At 42.3% G+C, this 15,753-nt stretch overlaps 1 protein-coding gene across 4 annotated transcripts in view; it reads right to left on the reverse strand.

Moving 5' to 3' along the window:
- Positions 1–15,753, reverse strand: part of COL18A1 (collagen type XVIII alpha 1 chain) — a 219,505-nt gene that overhangs the window by 53,709 nt on the left and 150,043 nt on the right. For all 4 annotated transcript variants that reach the window (XM_081962588.1, XM_081962587.1, XM_081962586.1 and 1 more), the window contains 12 exons: positions 15,398–15,601; positions 13,080–13,106; positions 10,849–10,911; positions 10,617–10,703; positions 9,804–9,857; positions 9,224–9,382; positions 8,551–8,613; positions 8,346–8,390; positions 3,794–3,916; positions 1,975–2,046; positions 1,834–1,878; positions 136–180 (listed from right to left, as the gene is read on the reverse strand). In XM_081962588.1, coding sequence (XP_081818714.1) covers positions 136–180; positions 1,834–1,878; positions 1,975–2,046; positions 3,794–3,916; positions 8,346–8,390; positions 8,551–8,613; positions 9,224–9,382; positions 9,804–9,857; positions 10,617–10,703; positions 10,849–10,911; positions 13,080–13,106; positions 15,398–15,601 — 987 coding nt within the window. The remainder of the gene's footprint in view (positions 1–135; positions 181–1,833; positions 1,879–1,974; positions 2,047–3,793; positions 3,917–8,345; positions 8,391–8,550; positions 8,614–9,223; positions 9,383–9,803; positions 9,858–10,616; positions 10,704–10,848; positions 10,912–13,079; positions 13,107–15,397; positions 15,602–15,753) is intronic.

Here is a 15,753-nt window from a genome sequence, read left to right on the forward strand (position 1 = left end):
GGTCATTGTTTATGTATGTACAGCCCTAATTTTTTAAATAGTATATGAATAAAACATTTCTTTAAGCTAGCAGCAAGGAAGAGAAATATAATTATTTTAATCAAACATTTTAATCAAACATCGACATGAACTTACCTTTTCACCTGGCAACCCTGGGAGACCAATGATGCCCTCATCTCCCTAGAGTTAAAAAAAAGACTGATATATGACTCTTTTTTTTTTACATATACTTCTTAATATACACAGGATTATCTTTTTTTGTGGGGGACACATGAATGAGGAGCATCAATGTGTCACATGATCTAAATAAAACACAGAAAGATAAGCCACTTGCGTGTCTACCTATCTTGCTTTTGGACTGCGGGAACAACAGATATTTCTGATTTATGATCCAAAAACAGGATCACTAGTCTAATAATAAAGAATGTCCCCATAATTCAGTGGTGGGTTTCAACATTTTTTGGAACCTACTCTGTGGGTGTGGCCTCCTTTGTGGGAGTGGCTTGCCGGCCATGTGACTGGGTGGGAGTGGCTTGCCAGCCAAGTTCAGAGAACACCAAAGGACCCCACAGTCCTCTCCCTCCTTATCTTTTTCCGTTTTGTCCTTCGACTTCTCCTCCTCCTCCTTTCCCCACAACCCCACTCCCTTCTAGCACTGATGATGTTACCTAGTTTGGTAATGAAATGTCTGTAAGAAAACCACCAAGCTCAGAAAGCAGCAAGGATCCAACTATCCCCCACCTCCTCTTTCTCCCTTTCTTTCTCCTTTTTGTCTTTTCTGTTCCTTCCCCCCCCCCCCTTCTAGCACTTCACCAGCTCAGGCGCGACCGAAGAAGTTTCTCTTCTCAGAAATGTCTTCAGTGGAGCGGTGGCAGCCTGGCAGGCTGAGCCTGCGTCCCTTTCAGGAGCTCCGCTGAGGAAACTTCTCCGGTCGCGTCCGAGCTGGTGGAGCGCAGGCAAGCGCCGTCCCATCGCCAGGGAGACAGTGAGTGAGGTGAATCACGTGGTGGCTCAGATCGCACGGGCACAGCCCGAGAAGACATTTCTGAGAAAAGAAACTTCTCCGGTCGGGCTGCGCCCATGTGATCTGAGCCACCACGTGATTCACCTCACTCACTGTCTCCCTGGTGACGGGACGACGCTTGCCTGCGCTCCACCAGCTCAGGTGCAACTGGAGAAGTTTCCTCAGTGAAGCTCCTGAAAGGGACGCAGGCTCAGCCTGCCAGGCTGCCACCGCTCCACTGAAGACATTTCTGAGAAGAGAAACTTCTCCGGTCGCGCCTGAGCTGGTGGAGCGCAGGCAAGCGCCGTCCTGTGACAGGGGCAGGGCAAGAACTTACTTCCGGGTTCATTTGCCAACAGGATCGCGCAATCCGGTGCGATCCGGCAGAAACCCACCACTGCCATAATTCCTCTATCAACTACTTGTGCAAAATCATGGGTAAGATCAATGACTTGTGCAAGATACAGCATAAATGTACCATTCTTATCAGTGCAGTTTCTGAATAGAACAGCACAATCAGCTATACTGCACCAGCTCTGTACACATTATTTATTTCAAAGTGAATTTGAATAGGCTAATGGAAAAAAAGTAGCATTAAAGTGTATTCTAAAGACAGGAAACTTTTTAGAATCAGTGGGTATCCGAAAGCTTGGAAGAGCAGCTTATTGACACTCTGACAGGATGGACTGTCGCCATGGTAATGTTCACTCATAACATGCCTCTTATCATTTGCAGAGACAATTCCAAATTAAAATAGACAAAGCCACCCTGCTAAACTAATAAGGTTTCAGGTAATGAAGCAAAAGCATCCAACGTTTTAAAATCCAGACCTTTGGTCCTGGAGGCCCTGGGAGTCCTGGGAGTCCTGGAAGCCCCTGCAAATAGAAAGAAGTTACAGCTAAATTCAGTCACTCTTTGTATGCTTGCATATCCATATTCCTATCCATGAAAAGGAATATAAAGTGGATTACCGGAGGACCTTCTGGCCCACGGGTTCCAGGACCACCAGAGACTAAGGGAAATCCTGAGCCCTCCATGTCGACCTAAAAAGTAATAGAAGTTATTAGTCAACCAGTATGTTGTCATGTAAGAGTCTTCTTTAAATGTCATTTTGTTAAGGATGTGTCTCTTTCCCCGCCCAACAAATTATAAATACTTGAAGGGAACAAGCCAATGAATGAAGATAGGAAGGACCATAGTCCTAATGTCAACCCAATCCATATGCTGATTTCCTAGCTTGTTAAACCCTACACAGAGGACTGTGTTTTTCTTTCTTGCATCTTACTTCCTATTGGTTAATATCTTGGTTGAACTGATAACAGCTCATCTTCTAAATGTTTCTAATTTCAGTTATATTTTTTCTACCTACAGATCTGAGATGCGGTGTATATTTCTGATAGCTAAAGTCTTCTTTTATTATCTCCCAATATTTTCGCTTTTCCTAGGTTATTGAGTTTGTTTCGTCTAGTGGTTAAATCACCCGGCTAGAAACCAGGAGACAGTAAGTTTTAGTCCCACCTTAGATGTGAAAGCCGGCTGGGTGACTCTGGGCCAGTCACTCTTTTTCAGCCTAACACTCTTCACAGGGTGGTTGTTATGGGAAAAATGGGATAAGGAAGACGTATTAGGAATGTTTTCCCCTTTGAGTTATTATAAAAAAATAAAGGTAGGATATAAATAAAATAAAAAATACAAGTGTGTGCATGCGTGTGTGCGCTCATGTGTGCATGTGTACACACACATATATGATATGTATAACATAACAAATACTATTCAACCCCATTTTTTGCACATTGATGTCATCAATGACACAATTTCCCCTTTCTATGATTGTCATCACTATAGCCTTTCTCTCCTCTGTAGCAGCCTTTTCTGCCAAAAAGATTTGTCTTTTGTGCTTGGTCTTCCAACCTACATTGATTCCCTCTAACACAGGGGTCTCCAACCTTAGCTACTTTAAGACTTATGTACTTCAACTCCCAGAATTCATCAGCCAGCGAACTGGCTAAGGAATTCTGGGAGTTGAAGTCCATAAGTCTTAAAGTTGCCAAGGTTGAAGACCCCTGCTCTAACAGATCGAAGTGTTTCATATTGAAGGAATAAAAAGATGAGGGGACAGATTTATCATGCCTGAGCTCTGAGCATGGGTAGTAATCCCCCCATTTAAAGAATCTTCCAACAAAGCTTTCCACAGGATGTCCTCCTCTCCCAGTAAACCACTGCCTTAATCTTTTCTAGTCTTCATCCTTCTATTTCAGAAGCAAATAGACTCAAACAACCTTGTCCATTACAAAGGATGGAGGGAGGCCTCCCCACTGTTGCACCATGTGGGTGGGAGAAAGAAGCAGAAGAATCAAATCCTGATTTTACTATAAATGAGGCTTGCATTTCATATTTAGCAGTTTTTGGAATTCCTTCTTAACAGCTGGTTAACCTGGTTCTTGCAATAAACATATTTATCCAAGAACTGCATCCACGAATCACTGCTTGCCCAACATGAGTTCTAAAACTGACCAACAAGAACTTAACACAGAGCCTTTCTGGGTATAATAAATGAACTGAAGCGGCATTCTCCCTGTATTTCTTTGACTTTATCTGTCTTCTCACTCTATTGGATTTCAAATTGTTACAGTTTTGGTCAACTTCTACTATTTTTCCCTGTGAACTACCAAAGGCGTTGATGGTTAAGTAATAGCAATAACGAGTAACAAATAGATCAAACTAGAAATTGCAGTGCTCTTCAGCCTTTTGCACCTTGTTGTAAACCATACCAAAATGTTTGGTACTCACAAATTCTGCTGCAATGCCCGGCCCAGGGGGCCCAGGCAATCCGCGGGGTCCCATTGGCCCAGGAAGGCCTGCGAGACCAGCTTCACCTGGTATTCCTGGCACTCCTGGTACTCCCGGGCTGCCCTGAAAGAACATTGACAATTAAGATAAGTCTATTTCTAACAAGGGGTAAAGTATTCAGAGCCATGCAAATTAGAATTTCAAAATAGATGAAAAGGAATTATAAATACCATCAACATAAAATGGAGCTTGCTCAGAAGCTGAAATACACCAAGTAAATGAGATGAAGAGTGCGGAAGAGAGGAGAGAGGTAAGGGAAGAAGAGAGTGATAGGAGAGAGGGCAGGGGGGAAGAGGAGGAGAGAAAGGAGGAGTGGAAAGGGGAGAGAGGAGAAGGAGAGAGGAAGGGGAAGTAGAGAAGACAAGGATGATAGAGGGAAGAAAGGAGGTAGGGAGAGGGAGGAGAGAGGGAGAAGAAAGTGATGGATAAGGTACAAATATGGTGTATGAAGATCAGAAGAGCCAATAATTGTTTTGGGGAGTTGATGCAGTGGTGGGTTGCAGGCAGTACGCCCTGGTACGGATGTACCAGAGTCTGCCCGGAGTACCGGATACCGTTCCGGTACAATGCTCCGGAGGGCCCACCCACCCGCCCAAGCTCCTTACCAATCTTTTTAGTCTTCTGCACTTCCGCTTCCGTGCATGGCGCATACAGCGTCTGAGCGAGACTCTGCTGAACAGCTGGAGCATTGCAGAGGCGCTAAGATGCATGCACGCGGGTCCATGTGGATGCTGCCGGGCCCGTTCCAACCGTACCAGTTGGAACGGGATCCGGAACCCACCACTGAGTTGATGGTAAGGTGAATTGATGTAAACATTTAATAATACAATATGATTTTGGCTACGTAATAGTATACATGTGATTATATGCTATGAAAATGGAAAAATAAAAAAAGTTTAAAAAAAAGAATTTCAAAATAGAATGCATGGATCCATGATTCACAGACTACTGATTATAGATTTATAATCCGGTTTGGATTACATATGTATGTCTGCACTTACACATGGAGTGTTCTCTGAGCTTGGTTGTTTGCAGATGTATACAGATGCCTAATTACATCATTCATCCCTTACTACATCATACCAAGCAAGGTAGTCACGGAAGAAAATGTTCCTCTGCGAGCATTAAGCTAAGTATATTTGTTGGAAACAAATCTCAGAATTGCATCTACATTATATGGAATGGGTAAGGTCAGCTTATAGGGGAGATGGGTGGCATAAGAAATTAATAAACAAACAAAATAGACAGTTATGATTTTGCTACACATATTACTACACATTGCTTTGAGATTCAATAAAAGTGCACAATTATACACATTATGACAACTTGCTCAAAACTGAAGAATACAGTTGATATTTTAGGTGTGGCCTCACATCTTGTGTGATTGTGATACTGTGTTTATGGATTGTTATGGAACCTCAGAAAAATAAGCATCTCACATAAGCAAAATGAGTAGGGGGAAATTTGCTATGACTCAGACATTTGACAACATACCATATCTTGGCTTAGAAATTACGTTCATACCCTTGTATCGCATGATAGAATGAGCATGCTGGAAGGCGAAAGTAGTTGTGACAAATACAACCCTTTTATATTTAATAGACCTCTGCTCTTAGCTTTCAATTTGTTAATTAAAAAACACCCCATCTCTGAAATGCCAATGTCAGTTTCATTAAGTCAGGTCCAGGCATATTATCTTCATGTGTTGGATTGCAGCTCATACTATGTCCAACTATTGGCCACTTTACTTGGGGCTGATAGAATTTGAAGCCCACCGATTTAAAACAAGTTAAAATAGGATTCAGCAAACTAATGGAGGAAGAAATGATCAGTAGCTTTCAGGTTTGGGGCTGTTTATTACCTTCTGAATCACAGTCAGCATATTTAAACAGCACCTGCTTGGGAGCATCATAGCCATTGTCTTCACTACGGTTTCTGACCTTCCTGAATGTCTCTAGTTAGTTCCTGCATTAGGAAGTGGATTAGATAGATTTTTGGCCTCATCCAGCAGGACTCTTATTAAGTTCTGCATGTTGTGTTTGACAGAGGAAATTTAACTCATCTTGTAGCAGTCGTATGATTAAGTGGCTGGTACAGTAATCTAGAAATTATGCCCACTTCTTAGAATGATATCAATGGAATGTTACATTAAGTTGTAAACCTTCATGAGAAATTTTTGTTGTGAAGGAGTTGAGAATTTAGGCCAACATTTTCTCACTGGGAGCCAAGTTGGCTGCTGCCTCTTCAGTTTGTTAGATGGAAACTATGCTATTTATTGCCTTTATCAATGGAAGAGTAAAAGTCCATCAAGAAAACCAGGGAAGGCCAGATACTGAACCTCCAAGATACTTAGAGATGTTTCGTTGGCAATACTCTTGCATTAGATGCTGCATTAACAACCATAACTTGTAAGTGAACATTTTAAAGAATCATATACAGGGCAAAGAGGAAGAAATCAAGATGTGGAAAATGTTAACCAAAGCAATTGACTTTATGAGCAGAGGCTATTAATCAAATGAAATGTGTGTACTTTATAACATATGATGGCACGAAGATTGGAATTTGGAAGAGGGTTAAAAGTAGCTCAAAGAACCCCACCTGTATTTGCTAAAGGAAGATGTTGATATAAAAGAAATTCCACCTTTAATAATCAGGCGGGGCAGTAATGGAAGACACTTCAGCCAAAATATCAAATGCTGATAATTATGTCCACATCTCACAGTGGTCTACACAGATTTTTCTGGGTTAATAATGTATTATGATACTGCTTTTTGGCATACAATACAATACAATACAATACAATAGAAGAGTTGGAAGGGACCTTGGAGGTCTTCTAGTCCAACCCCCTGCCTAGGCAGGAAACCCTATACCATTTCAGACAAATGGCTACCCAACATCTTCTTAAAGACTTCCAGTGTTGGGGCATTCACAATTTCTGGAGGCAAGCTGTTCCACTGATTAATTGTTCTCACTGTCAGGAAACTTCTCCTCAGTTCTAAGTTGCTTCTCTCCTTGATTAGTTTCCACCCATTGCTTCTTGTTCTACCCTCAGGTGCCTTGGAGAACAGTTTGACTCCCTCTTCTTTGTGGCATAATTCCATTCTCTGGCACATATCTTCAACACAGAGGGTAAAGACAAACTGCAGAGTTTTATAAAGTTAACAATGGCTGAAGAAGTCCCCTAATCTAGTACATTTGAAAACTGCTTTCATGGCAGGAGAAACTATCTTCTTAAAAATACGTATTGTATGTATTATTTTACAAAATTAAATAATGTGTAACATTGTAAAATAAGATTATATTCTCCTGGACGGCAATCTGGGGACATACTTCCACTACAGACATGTTTTGCTACAATGGCCTAAGAAGGGAGAAAATCACATTTCTCCGTAAGCACAAAAGACATCTCTGACACAATATTGTATCATCCGCACCTGCAGTTAGAACACTTACAATGCCTTATAAGCCCAGGGCTCTTTGAAAGGGAGTTTGAGCTGTAAATATGTTTTCTTCCATAGAACACTGGGAGGTCTTTGAAATTGGATTGATAAAATCAGTTATACGTAGCAAACACAAATGCTTGGCAGAAAAATAAAATACCCAGCCTTGACTGATCTTGAAAAGTTAAGAAGAATATGAGCAAGTTCTGTGATGGCGAACCTAGGTGGCACGTGGAGCCCTTTCTGCGGGCATGCAAGCCGTCGCCCCAGCGCAGGTCCACCGCGCATGCACCAATGCCTCCCCCCCTGGCCAGCTGATTTTCAGGTCTCTGCCGCACATGCGTGGGGGGCGGGGCACATGTGGGAGATGCATGGGGTGGGTAGGGGGCATGCGGGGGGTGGAAGGAGTGTGCAGGGGCCTGTTTTTTGTCCCAAGAGGCTTCAGGGAAGCCAACTAGGCCAAAAACAGAGTGCAGGGGTGTGTGCAGTGCCTCCCCCAACCCATTTTTGGTCCCAGGAGGCTTCAGGGAGGCCTGCTAGTCCCAAAATGGGCCACAGGGAACATTTGTGCATGCTCAGAGAAGGGGGAGCGGGGAGGATCACGTGCTAATGCGCAGGGGGACGGGGCACACAAGAAGGGGCATGACACGCATATTGCATTATGGGTGTGGGCATATGGCGCGTGTGGGCTTTCGGCAGGTTAGCCATCACTGACCTAGTTAGTAGTTGAATCCTATCCTATGAAACAGGCATTATAAAGACTGTAAGGTAATCTGGAAATTCTTGTCTCTCCACCCACCCACCTATTCCACCACCAAGAAGAAGAGATTGACCAACTAGTTTCATACTGTTGCCAAGAAAACTACATGGACATATTTGTAAAATCAGCAACATTGGAACCTGATTCAGTGAAATTTAAAATTGAAAAATTTTAAACACTTGCACTCAAAAAACTTAATGTATACATAAAAAACTTACAATATTGCAATGTTACCAAACTAGGATCAACATAGGGACTAGTAACTATTTCTTTAGAAAATAAGTAATTGTACCTTTGGTCCAGGTGCTCCTGGAAAGCCCATTTCGCCTGATTCACCCTGGAAACACGAAAGGAAAAGACCAGTGAATTTACACTGAAGTGCTGAAACATACCTTGACAAAGAAGGTAATGGCAGAGGAAGTCCACTTTCCCTGACTAGTTCTCCTCAGTGTGTACCCTGGTGATCCTGAGTCTTGTTGAAAAGGAAAAATACATACCGGTGCTCCTTTTTCTCCAGTTTGACCAGGGATGCCATCTTTTCCTGGAGGCCCAAGTGGGCCCTGGAAAACAGAACAAAAGTTTTTTCCTCAGTTAAATCAGACTGATCAGACATTACCCTATGCAGGATTTTTGTGTAGCATTTATGCTTTGGAAAATGTGAACATCTACAACCACAGCAGATGAATAAATGCTTGATTTTCTTACCACCATTAACCTGTCTGTATTTATTTATTTCTTTTTATTAGTTTTATAGGAGCTCAAAGCAGCATGCATCATTTCCTTCCTCTAAATTTCCCCCCACAATAAGCCTACAAGGTATGTTGGACTGAGAGAATGACTGAGGGATGCCATAAGTCCCTCAGTGAGCTTCAGTGGCTGAGGATGCACTTGAACCCTTATTCTAGTCCAATACCTTAACTACTAGACCATAGAAGTCAAATCCAAACCTCATTTCCAGACACTTCCCAAATTCTACTAATATGCCAATGAGACATGTTCTTCATTAGCACCCAGCATTCAGCATGATAAGCACAGCTAGCAAAGGGGCATGCAAGCCTCCTCCCACTGCACACACACACTACACAACAGAAAACTGGCTTACCATGACAGAGTGATGCACCTGGGTAGCCTTTGGAGACAGAGTTGCACGATATTTTCCCCTTTACTCACCGGAGGTCCTGGTATTCCTGAGTTGCCATTTCTCCCTGGAACTCCAGGGAGGCCTGGGAGGCCTGGAAAGTCAGTGCCATTTGTCCCAAATCTTCCAGGTTGTCCTGGTAAACCAGGTACACCAGGAGGGCCTGGAGGCCCAGGTGGCCCTCTGGGACCCTGAAACATAATAAATATAATGTACATTCTAACCCAGGGGGCTCCAAGCTTGGCAACGTTGAGATCTGTGGACTTCAACTTGGCTGGATGAGGAATTTCAGGAATTGAACCCCACAAAGTTGCCAAGTTTGGTGACCTCTGTTCTAATCTGAGGTGCCCCCAACAAATAAATGTGCTTATTCTAGCCAAGGTAATCTGCTTGATGAGCAAATGCTACATCATTCATGTTTGAAGATCATGCTGTACAGAGACTTTGGGCTTCTGGTTAAAAATTAATGGAACAATTATTGAAGTAAGTGTATTGAAACATCTGAATGACTCAATATTGAGGAAGGCCACTATTATTGTTTCTCTCTTCCTCCCAAATCCAGTCTAATCAATGGAACATCGGTTCCCCTATTCATAGAACTTAGGTACTTACTCGTGAAGACTCCAAGTCACTTCCAAAACCAGAGCCCTCCATATCAATAAATGTCTGGAAGAAAAAAGCACAGATGCAAACAAACGATATGCTAAGCATATCAAAGCTAAATGCCATTGAAACAAAGACCTAAGTAGTTCAAAGTAATATGCCTGCCTAGTTTCATTTGCTGTATTCCTTGTTTTATATTGAGAAGAAATCCAGACAAAGAGGACATGTTAATAAATTTTGGGGGGAGGAAGTGTTATTCTGCAGTTTAATACTTACCTTATATACTAAATCTTCCACCTGGTAGACTGAATGGACAGCCAATGAATAATGAATATTTATGTAAGTTCTCCCCGAAATATGTACAATAAAACATTACAACAATAAATATGCAACACTATTCAAGGCAGAACCACAAATATTTTCCAGAAATTTAGAATGTTAAAAGCTGGAGAAAATTAAAGAAAGGAAGGAACAGACTTGGCACATACATAATAAAGCTCCACCCAAAGATACAGAAGTGGTTTTGCAGTGGTGAAGAGTGATTTTTCCCTTGTTCTCCTACCTCCTACATAGCTCCCAACATCTGTTTCAGATTTGAGAATGGGGGCAGCAGGGGCACATGCAATCCCTGCCACCTGGTATTTTCATTCAGTCAGTGGAAAGTCAACTTATATAGATCTAACTCAGGTTACAGAAGGGAGATAATTTGCCTAAAAAGAAAAGCAGAGAATGGTCCTGGCAGTGCAGCATCATTTCCTGGGTGGGATAAGGCCATGAAAACAAGTTCCACTCTTGTCTTTGTTACAAGCTTTTGAAACTCACAAATTTTTCCACTTTGGAACTCAATCCAGGTATCCCAGGTGGGCCTGGGGGGCCAGGAGGACCTCTAGCACCAACACTTGGTTCTCCCTAGATGGAAAGAACAAGTTACACAGCTGATTACAGTCACCCCTGTCCCCCAAAATGCCCCCAGAATCCCTGTAAAATCAGACTACTTGAAAAATGCTCCAATAACAGCACAGCCATATTTCTATAGTTTTAAGAGTATTTGTACCTTTTCGCCTTTTAGGCCAGGCTCACCCGGGGTCCCAGGGAAACCTTGGGGACCAACATCACCCTATGGAATAAATACATAAATATGTGTTTTGATCAAGCCTAATTAGTTGATTTTTCAAAATCCATAATTTTGTTTACTTGTACAAAAAATTGTGACCTCCCTCTAAGTCAGGGGTGTCCAAACTTGGCAACTTTAAGACTTGTGGACTTAAGTTGGCTGGGGAATTCTGGGAGTTGAAGTCCACAAGTCTTAAAGTTGCCAAGTTTGGACACCCCTGCTCTAAGTCCTTTACAATCCTCTGATGGGCCCTGACCCCAGTTTGCGAACCCTCGGCTTAGTCCAATGTGTGAGTCATCTTCTGTCCGATGCAACTGAGAAGCACTTTTTGCTGAGATGTGTTCTTCCCATTTTAAAGCCTACTGGCCTCCATTTCAATCTTTCAACTCTTTCAAATATTTCAAGCAACATTTCCACATTGTTTATTACTCATAAACAAATATGCAACAACACATCTGACATTGACAAACTGCATTTAGAAATAATTTACTTTTTTTTTAAAAAAAGAATACATTTTGTAAGAGCATTCTAAATATGATACTTACATGCCAATAGTTTACTCTTTTTGACTTCCCAAGTTTTGTTCTTCATATTACTTAGGTCAGGGGGGGGGGGGCGCATTTGGGGAGATTACATTAACTCAGTTATGATGTTGGGTAGTTTACAGATTTTACTGCCTAATAATTACATATTTCACTTGAATGAACTTAGAATGAGCATGTTGCTTTTTTTATTAAATAGCTGGCCTGAAAATGTCTATATAAAATGTGGCTTAGGATACAATCTTATTGACATCTACTTGAGAGTTAACTCATTAAACATAAGGGGAGTAACGTTTGAGCAAACTTGTACCGTGTTTCCCCCAAAATACGACAGGGTCTTATTTTCTTTTTACCTACAAAATATGGCTTGGGATTTATTATGGGGGGAGGGTTTATTATTTTGGGGTTCCCGGGCAGCTGCTCTCTGGGCGAGTGGGCTCCCAAAGAGCCGGGCACAGCCTCATGGGCGAATGGCTGTGTTGCGCTGTTGCAGCAGCGCAACACAACAGCCATGAAGCGACCATGCTCACGAGCAGCCACCCGACAAACCCCAGCTGTGGGAGCCAGCCGGGCACAGTGGCATTCACTGAACTAGGGATATCGCCAAGCCATGTGAGTGTCTGTTCGCTGCCTGGCTCCCACGGCTTGGCGCCTTCCAAATGCCAGTGAATTGCACTCTGCATGGCTGGAGAGGGCGGTTGCGCGAGCGGCTTTTTCACTCTCGCTCACCCGCCTCCCAGCCTCACAATGCATGGCCCAGTTCTCATTAGGGAGCCAGGGCACCGACGCCGACGCCGCCATCTGAGCCTGGCTTTTTCCGTGGCTTCCAACCCGAGTCTTTCGGCAGTAGTCGCTCTGGGCGCACGCTCTATGGTTGTGGGCCAGCTGCCTGCATTGTGAGGCTGGGAGATGAGTGAGCGAGAGCGGAACAGCCGCTCGCGCAACCCCCTCTCCAGCCGTGCAGAGCACCATTCACTGGCATTTGGAAGGTGCCAAGCCGCGGGAGCCGAGCGGCGTCGAACAGGCGCTCATGCGGCTTGGCGATACCCCTAGGTCAGTGAATGCCACTGTGCCCAGCTGCAAAGGGGGTTTGCCGGGTGGCTGCTCATAAGCGTGGTTGCTTCATGGCTATTGTATTGCGCTGCTACGACAGTGCAACACAGCCATTCGCCCATGAGGCTGTTCCTGGCTCTTTGGGGGCCCGCTCGCAAGAGAGCAGCTGCCCGGCAACCCCCCTCTTCAGCTGGGCACAGCGCTGCTCACCAACCTAACGGTATCCCGAAGGCGCCAAGCAACGCAATCACCTTTGCCTCTCCCCAGGTTCCCACGGCTTGGCACTTTCGGGATACTGCTAGGTTGGTGAGCGGTGCTCTGCCTGGACGGAGGTGGGGGGTTATCCAGGGGGCTTATATGCGGGGGGGCTTATATTTTTGCTCACCAGAAAAATGTGGCATGGCTGTATTATGAGGACATGTCATATTTTCGGGAATACACGGTATAAGATTGCCATCATTTTTCTGGGAGACGCTCAGGACACTTTTGCATGGTATACAGAATTTCTTTACAACTGTACAGTTCAAACCTAAAACGTTTGTATCTGAAATGTGAGAAAGAAACAACAGAACTTACTGGTTTGCCATCTTCACCAGGATCCCCCTAAAAAGAACAAAATGTTGGAAACAGAACTTAGGCACTTTTATACTGTTGTGATTTAAATTTCCAACTCCATGCTAATCTTCTCTGCAATCTTCTCACACTCATATGATATTTGGCTGAATCAGCTACGGGGATAGCTCAGTCAGATGTGCACAAAACATAGGAAGAATATCTTGGCTTAATTCTTACTGTACTAAAGAGAGTGCAACAATATAGCAGTTCAGAATGGAAGCAAAAGAGAGAAGAACAGGGAAAATATTAGTATTACTAATGAGAAGATAAGCAAATGATAAAAATATCTAAAAGGAGCACCAATAGGGGAAGAACAAAGGGGCACTCTTTTCCCTCTAAGACAAAGGACTGTTCCCTTTCTTCCTTGTGACCATCTATTTATCCTCAAATCAGTTTCAGAGACTGCAGAATCTGCCGGAACATATTTCAGAAACATTGGGAGTTTCAGGATAGGGAGGGTATGTCAAGTCTAATTCATGTGATACTGGAGTTGGGGACTGCAGGAACAAAATATTCAGGCAGAAAAGCAGAAGCAAAACTAAAATATATTTGAAAGAGAGAATCTGTTCTGAGCACAAGAACCAAAGACACATAAAAGTTCAGGTGAATTTTTCCATTGAAAATGAAAGATTCCTGTCTATGGAAGCAATCTCTAAAATTCAAAACCCGATTGCACACTATTCTGTAACAAATTTCTAACAGATGAGGACCAATCATCGATTTTGTATAAAAGACCATCATGCCTTTATTATTTATGCCTTAATTAAATGGCCTATTAGAGCCTTCAAAAATAATTTACCAACTAAAGCGTTTTCTTTGCATTTAGAAGGTTCCATTTTTTAAATAAATCGTGAATCTGGTGGATGAAATAAAAACTGAGAGGAAAGCAAATGAATAGGAAAGTCATGTGAAGAAAATAAGAAAATGGACAGAAAAAAATCACTAAAATCTTAAGAAGGGCTGTGGGCTTCTATGGTGAACCTGAAAGGTTATATCAATATGGATCTATTTGTATACAGAGAATGTAATCATATTTTGCTCATTCCAATGTATAGTGCATACGTATATACATACCTATGAGGCTATTCCTTTTCAGGATAAGTGATGTTATGCAGAGAGCAGAAAAGGAGTAAGAAATAGTAAGCTAAAGAAATTTAAGCCATGAAATAAGAAAAAGAAAATATAGATTGGTCTGCTTTATGCCAATATCATTCAGCATTTCTCCCCATAGCTTCCTATCTTTTCAAACCATCTTTCCTTCTACCACGTCCAATCACTGATTTATGCATTGCTTCATAAACTCCTCAACTTTCTCTTCTTGTGAACTTCCTCCAATCACACCAACTTCATCCAATCACAGTTTTTGTTTTATTTTGGTCTTTCTTTCAACCCATGCCTTCATATATTTATTTTGTTATCCATTCAATCTTCATTCATTCTCTCTCTACGTGCAAAACTATACAATATAATTCTTTCACACTGGGCACTCAATTTTGCATTTAATCCAGATTCGTTTATAGTATTCAGGTACTCTTGATTCTTGTTTTACTCTACACATTTCTTCAGTGCTTCTGTTCTATATCATTCAACTTACTTTTAAGTTTCTCCTGATACACCCAATTCTCATCTCCATATAACAAATGAGTAAAAGCATGTTCTTCCACACAAACATTCATCCATCACAACAGACTACATACTACCTGTTTTTTTTAACCAGCACCTGCATGCTTTAAAAGGTCTCTATATAATTTAATGAGTACTGAGGTACATAAATTTATCCACTTGCCCTTCTGTAAGCAGTTTATACTCATGCATGTTTTACTTCCATCCTGTAGAACAACCAACTTTTATCTTCAAAAGTTGTACATGTAAAGTTCCATGAATCCAGACTATTCGCTTTATTGTATACTAAATCGATAAATGATTATATATATATATATATATCTTGCAATATAGTAGAATGATGGCAACAATATGTTGGTTTACAAGGCTGTCTTTAGGTTAGAAATCCCAATTTTCCTGAGCACACTTGGGATAAAACTGGACTCTGGTTCTGCTTGTTGCATGTTGGTAAAAATCTGTCCAAACAGAATTGTCCTGTTAATAGGGAATGCTGTATGTGACATGAGTCCAGCTAGGGCTGGTACCTTTGGCTATACCTTGCATGAATGCCAATGTATAGTGGCAATAAATTAATGAACTCTAAACAGTAAGCTGTTCCAACCCCTCCTTCGTTCATTTCCAGCTGAAGTCAACCATCATATAAAAAGATTACTTACAGGCTCCCCATCCTTTCCAGGTTGACCATCTTTTCCTGGAAGTCCTGGTGGGCCCATGGCTCCTGGTTGTTCAACAGTAGAGCCATCAGAGGGCCTCATGATGGTTCCTGGAGGTCCTGGGGGCCCAAGTGGACCTGGAAGCCCTGGAGTACCAGGCTCACCTTTCTGTCCTTTAGAGCCTGGGTAGCCAAAGCCTGCACTTCCCTAAAGGGGGAGAAAATATGAAAAATGAAAACAAGACAAATATAATTTCTTCTACGTTGGAAATGGACATGGGTAGGAATCATTATCTTCCCATTTCCTTCTGTCACATACCGAAAGTTCAGAGACAGGCAACTTGATAGCCTCCAGTCACA

Source organism: Natrix helvetica (assembly GCF_964273705.1).
Source record: "Natrix helvetica genome assembly, chromosome: 1".
Lineage (NCBI taxonomy): Eukaryota > Metazoa > Chordata > Lepidosauria > Squamata > Natricidae > Natrix > Natrix helvetica.